The sequence below is a fragment of the Pararge aegeria genome, chromosome 21 (assembly GCF_905163445.1).
Source record: "Pararge aegeria chromosome 21, ilParAegt1.1, whole genome shotgun sequence".
In the NCBI taxonomy this organism is placed as follows: Eukaryota; Metazoa; Arthropoda; class Insecta; order Lepidoptera; family Nymphalidae; genus Pararge; species Pararge aegeria.
This window is the reverse complement of record NC_053200.1, coordinates 410,985-417,418: the sequence shown is the minus strand read 5'-3', so window position 1 is coordinate 417,418 and position 6,434 is coordinate 410,985. Positions and strand designations below refer to the sequence as shown.

General features: G+C 41.7%; 1 protein-coding gene across 1 annotated transcript; it reads right to left on the bottom strand.

Annotated features, from left to right (window-relative positions):
* Positions 1-913: 913 nt before the first annotated feature.
* On the bottom strand, positions 914-5,854 carry LOC120633256 (zwei Ig domain protein zig-8-like). The gene is made up of 7 exons (XM_039903422.1): positions 5,765-5,854; positions 4,659-4,906; positions 3,758-3,835; positions 3,589-3,672; positions 2,711-2,845; positions 1,836-2,049; positions 914-1,479 (listed from the first exon to the last, which is right to left on the bottom strand). Exons 1-7 carry the CDS (start codon positions 5,823-5,825, stop codon positions 1,373-1,375), a joined length of 927 nt encoding a protein of 308 aa, XP_039759356.1. The 5' UTR covers positions 5,826-5,854; the 3' UTR covers positions 914-1,372.
* Positions 5,855-6,434: the final 580 nt, after the last annotated feature.

Sequence of the window (6,434 nt, the reverse complement as noted above, 5' to 3'; positions counted from 1 at the left end):
TTTAATACTCATTTATGATTAGAATTAATATTAATTACATCAAAAGTTCCAACGGAAATATTTCGTATAATATTAATAATTATTGCACAAATTGGTGATATTAAATTAAAGTCGCTTATGAAATAAGAGCGTCATGTGTTGTTGTGAGGCATCTGAAAACCGATCTGAGCCTCTCATTTTGTTGAGTTCCAACGGCTCACGACCCCACATCATGCTCGTGTGAAACTATCGTTAGACTTATCGCACATGGGTAAACTCATAAACTTGGCAGAGGGTGACCTATGGCATTGCTTAAAGAACTTCGCTTGTATAACCTTCTAATAATAATAATAATAATAATAATAACAAATAAAATTAACAAGGTCACTGAGAACAAGTAAGAGTACGGTCGAGATTATACTTTATGTTTGACGTTGTTGGATGGCTTAGTAATATAACGGCGCATTTACTTTGAAATGGTAAACTGTCTGCTTTCAAACAACAAAATTTATTTGTGTGATTCTTTATCTTTTAAACCGGGTGTAGGTTAAAGATAAATTACGCAAATCAATAAAATTGAAAAAATAATCTGAGTTAGCAAAGTGTAGTTTTCGGTATCGTTTAAACCTTGTTAACTTTGGTTAAGTTATTTTTAAATTATGTGCGTTGAAAGCAAAGTATTACCAATGCAATTGGCTGCGTTGTCATAGGCCAGTAGACATACGTTTCCTTGTTTTCCATATGAGACCAAGCCGGAGCAAAATTATAATACCCTCACCCGGAATCGAACGCTCAAACGTTTACAGATCTATTCACAGCACACGCTGTTTTGCCAGATAGGTCATTCTGATAACGCGTACCTGTTATACAGCAATATGTCCCTTGACAAACATCGCTGTGAGGTAATTTTCGCCACGTAACCATTTTCACAGAAGCAATAAATTCTGTTGAAATGTGTTGGACGTAAATGTACAACGCATTTGTTCCAACGTTTGCGCGAATTTATTAAAATAAAATAGCACTTTGCCCCTTCCACAGTTTATTCACACAAAACCTATTGCTTCTGTAGTGTTATTTTAATGTTCATAAACATAATTTTCCGGTGTAAAACTATATACGGCGCGTCCTCGTAATTGTGAGGTAGTTTGTTATTTATGCTACCTTATATACTTAGGGTACAGATGCAGCAGGTTCTTTGATATATCCCGGTATATGAAGACGAAAGGAAGCGATGGGTACAGATGGTTAACTTTTGCCAAAAGACTTTGTAACCACCACGACTGTTTTTTGCAGGGTATTAATGTGTATTAAAGAACCCCTGTGCGCTAAGTCCAACTGGCGATCGAGTAGTTTATTTAAAACGTGGAGAGTTGTATACTTTCGGATGGATGCACTATAGGCAGTTCCGCAAGATGGCCGCCACAGTTATCGCCAAGTGAGTCAGCCAGCTGTGCTGCGAGCTACTGGCGTTGCGGCTCAACGTAGCAGCCATTTTGTCACCTGGGGACACAATGCGAGATACCATTAATGTATAATTTGGAAGGCAAACACAAAGCTGTCACCGGTGAGTAAATTCGTAAAAAACCATAGCATGAAGTTTTTTTATTCTTTTTCGGTACCATAAATTCATACGTATTTTAAGCTGATCCCAAGCTGTCCTTTTTCAGCTCAGATTCTTTACGGTTCTCTAATTCGGCAGGGTAATGACGTATGTCACGACAGGTTTGCGACAGGCGAAAATTTAGGGATCTTTGCTATCAAAAGAATATATTGTATACAACGAGGTTACACCGCGTGTGCGCACACTGATCTAGCGGTGCGGCGCCAGCGCAGGGAGGGGAGGAGGAGTCACTCACTGCCCTCGGAGACGTAGACGTAGATGTGCGCGGGCTCGGTGTTGGCGGCGCGGCACGAGTAGTTGCCCGAGTGCGCGGGCGCAGCGCCGCGGATGCGCAGCGCCGATTGCGTGCGCGCGCCCGGCGCCGTGGCCACGGACACGCCGCGCGTCGCGTCGTAGTTGATCATGCGCGCGTTGTGGTACCAAAACACGTACTGCGGCGGAACCGGGCTCTGCGGACGACAACCGCGCTCATCACTCATTTATGCCAAGTGCCTGACCCCTATTACTCATTCATTAAAAACATGTAAAATGCAATCAACCCTTCTTACATTGACATATATATTTCTATGTGCCTGGTACTTTTCTAAAACTCAGTGAATACCAGATCATCTCTACAACGCACTTATAAATTGAAGATCGCTATCTTATCTAGCTAAATCGATCATGATAAAATTTAGCCGTAGATTTAGTTTGCATTCTAGAGTTCATTATATGGTACTTAATAGCATTATAAAATCGATATTTTTTGCTCTAAATATAAATAAATAAATATACTACGATAATATACACACATCGCCATCCAGCCCCTTATATAAATAACAGCCTACTTATAAATAACAACTTTGTAGATAAAAACTACTCTATATAGTGCCTTGTTGTACAAGGTGCCACCAGAGCGCGGGGAATGACACACATGCGTCCGACCGATCAAGTAAAATCAGTTGTGGACGGCCCCTTACACGAGTGTACCTACTCTGCCAGTACTGAGAAGAGGTCAATACTCATAACAGTAGCTCTAAATAGCGTCAACCCATGATGACCAAAACCACTCTGACAAGAGTGTAACGATAAAGAAGAAGGCATGGAAAGGAATGAGTCGTAAGAGCATACCTTCTCTATGATGCAGACGAGGTTGATGGTGGAGCCCGCGTCCACGTGGTACTCGTCCGCACCCAGGATGAAGGCCTCGGGCACCACGATGTGCAGATGCACCAGGCGCGACAAAGTCCCCGAGCCCAGCGACACCTGCGACACCCCGCCGTCAGAACCTAACTATAGGAGAACCCGCAGGTCTCTCTGTTCGCTCGACGACAGCACCGATATTGATAGTATATGGCACATATAGCTTCGTGTCTTGTAGACTTATATAATATCATCATTATCAACTCATTACCGACCTACTACAGGGCACGGATCTCCTCTCAGAATAACTAGGGTTAAGGCCGTAGTCCACTACGACCACCAAGATTTCATAATCGAGCCTTGAGAAGGAGCGGTCTAACCGCTTTCCACTAGGCTATAACCGTTCTATATGTGAAACATTATATGTAATAATATATACTTTCATTCATGAAAAACGCAAAGAGTCCGATCGATTCGATTCAATAAAATAAAACCATTGTAACTATGCATAGAAATAACAGCTCAATAGAATCTTGACAAAAGTTTGCATAGAGATTGAATCGTGGATACGGACGTAGGATACTTTTTAGCTGAAAAATAAACGGTTTTTGGGGGATTTTAAAAACGGAAATGTAGGCAACTTGTTATGGAATCATAATAATAAGTATAAAACATAATTTCAATAGGCCATGTGTTCTTATTAAGTAAAACTGTTATCCTGTTAATGTCAAGCACTACTTAGTATTGTACGATAGGAGATACTCGTATCACAACAATCCATAACCAGAATTCACGTTCCTCATTATGTACCTAAACATACAGCAATTAAGAAAAGTGTTAGCATAAAATATAATATGTAAGCCTACCTGACATTCGTAAGTGCCATTGTCTCGTTTTTGCACATACTTAATTTGTAAAATCCAGTCATCTGAACCCTCGCTATGGAGTACCTTCGAAGAAAACGAGATATTATCTTTAAGCCTTTAAGTGAACTTCACAAATAATTGTTACACTGGGTACCAAAACCATATATACCTGGAATCGCTCATCGTTAGTGTACATGAACACGCCAGAGCTGATGATGTGCCAGTCGCGCCTCCGCACCCACGATACCTAAAAATATGAATTATACAAAAAGGCTATAACAAGTATTTCTCAAAAATTAAGTGATCTTGGAATGTCTAAAAAAATGGAGCTGAGACCCTTAAGGCTCGACCGGAAGAGAATGCCTCTGATATACGGTGCTGGAGACAAATGCTAAACACAACCTTGACCGAGACACTGGACCAACGTGTCAATATTTCACAAAAACAGGGAGGTCAATAATGGCTGTCTACCATTTGTGTCTGCGGAAAACACTCGAATACTTCGGTTACATAGCCAGGAAAACATGAGCAGTGTAGAAAAGCCGATGCTCACAGGTAATGCCCTCGACTGTCGTTTACAGTTGGTATCATAACGCAGATATTAAGAAGAGGTGGATACATTTAGTGAAGAAGCTTATATCGATTAGCTATCACGAAGGAACTTTTGTATTTTATTTATTTATAGCCATTTCAACAATCTTATCTTACTGATTATTTACTTATCGAGATACCGGTTACGCTTGATTGTCTTGCTTTGCATAGGCCTCCCCCAGGTTCTTCCATGCTTCGCGATCATGGCTTTTCCTTGTCCACAGAGGTCCTGCTGTCGCTCTTAGGAAAGATGACTTAAGAGCGACAGCAGGACCTTCTGTATTTTAAGTTTAAAAAAATAAGCTAAAATTTTAGACTGGGTAGCTGCTTGTCTCCGGCAGAGTTATCTCTAAGGTTTTTTCTGGGTCGCCTTTGCGTTGGAGCCCACACTGAATCTGAGTCTTAAACGTCGATGAGTGGTAGTGGGCGCCAAAGTGCTTTCACGAATGATCATAAATGGGAAAGAAGTGTGTGCTCACGCCGCGCTCGCCCAGGTTCCGCACGGGGCAGTGCAGGAAGGCCACGCCGCCCAGCTGCACCAGCACGTCGTCCTGCGTGTTGTTGATGCTGGGCTCGCGCCGCAGCGCCTCCAGCGACGAGTACCACAGGTCGCGCCACGCCGGCACGCCCGCCGCCTCCGCCTCGGCCTGCGCCGCCGCGTCGATCTCGGCCTGCGTCATCTCCGTGTGCGCGTGCTCGGGCGCCGCGGCCGCCTCGCCCGCCCGCCCTGCCACACACCTCCCATTGGAAACTGACCGGGCTCCGGAACCCTTTGCTCAAGCTCATTTTTTTTTTTAATTCTATTAAAAGATAATTGACGGGCCAAGCAGACGGCTGACCTGATGGTAAGTGCAAAGCCGTCGCCTATAACCAGAGAGACACTTCGCAGGGAACACGCCCTTAAAAGTGCCGCCCTGTGTACATCAACCTAATTATTGGCTATCCAATGCTTCTATAAGCAGGCGTTACTTTTTTATGAAAATTAAGCTTAATTTGCTGTACTCCGCGAACAGCAGGAGAACCTGTATGGTGTAATTTATAATTACTTCAATCCGTATACTCCACACCAAACAGATCCTCGGCAATGTACCCTCAGGAGATAGTTAAGTCTTAACAATTATTCATTGTAAAGTCAACAACAGGTGTAATACTACTACATCTAAAAGAAGGTTCCAAACTTGCAATCTTGTTAAAACTGGAAAAATAAAATAAAATTTGGAATAATAAACTATTTTATTATTAACATCTCCTGAGGATGCTCCGGTTTCGGAGCGATACGTGCGTAGAGGGTAGGGGAGCAAATTAAGCTTAGTTTTCATAATCAACCTAAGAGTTAAATCTAAGTGAAACGGTAACACATAATTTCAACACTTCTGCTTTGCGGCAGAAATAAGCATGAAAGACGGACGAGCTCCGTCAAAAAAAACTATCTACTGCTAAAGATTTTTTCTTTTCTTTTCGGATTGTCTAATGTCTGTCAGAAAAACAATTTTCGACTTTCGAAAATTCGCAATCAGAAGTATTAGAAGTTTATTTGCTATAAAATGTAAAGTCATGCAAATAAAGGATCAAACTCGTGACTCACCAGTAGTGCCTGCGGTGGCGAGCAGCGCGGCGAGCGACGCCAGGGCGAGTGCGGCCGCCATGAGCCGCTACTGGCGCTTGTGGCGCCACCTGGACCACACCTTACATTATAGGTTGTCGGGTCTTCGGAAGCCCGAATTACATAAGAAATGAGGAAGCAAATCTTTTTGCAGAAGTCCTGGTATGAGGTGGCCTTTACATTACCTATCTAGATGGCGCTATAAGATTCTCCATCGCGCTATCGAATTTTTCACAATAGAATGATTTATTTGTAAAAGAAAAGTTAATGTTAAATTTTTAATGTTACCTCGGGACTTGGTCATTTATTAATTTGAAAATTTTTATTGTAGTATAGTATATAAATAAATAAATATACTACGGTAAACAATTTATGCTCGTTACAATAAAGGAGCTGACGGTGAAGTGCCGGGTAAACTTCTCCAAAGAAAAAAAATTTTGTAAAAATCTATGAGCAGTTGGAATTTGGCTGCTACAACTTAGATGATTGCAAACCTACACATTCAAAAGCATAAAATTTATTTTTGTCAAATCATATTCGTCTCCTGTTTAAATTTTAATAAAGGTCACAACTCGACTCACGTCCATCGCGAGACTAAAGTTATGCTAAGAATAATTTTCTTTAATATAAAAATAAAAAACTAGCATTACCT

What these genes read in the sequence shown, in the direction of transcription:
- LOC120633256 (XM_039903422.1), bottom strand. Translation starts at nt 5,825, where the DNA reads ATGGCGGCCGCACTCGCCCTGGCGTCGCTCGCCGCGCTGCTCGCCACC. An exon ending in GGAACCTGGGCGAGCGCGGC is followed by an intron (nt 3,836 to 4,658) that starts GTGAGCACACAC and finishes TCATATTTTTAG; the next exon opens with GTATCGTGGGTGCGGAGGCG. An exon ending in TCGTCTGCATCATAGAGAAG is followed by an intron (nt 2,050 to 2,710) that starts GTATGCTCTTAC and finishes TGTCGTCCGCAG; the next exon opens with AGCCCGGTTCCGCCGCAGTA.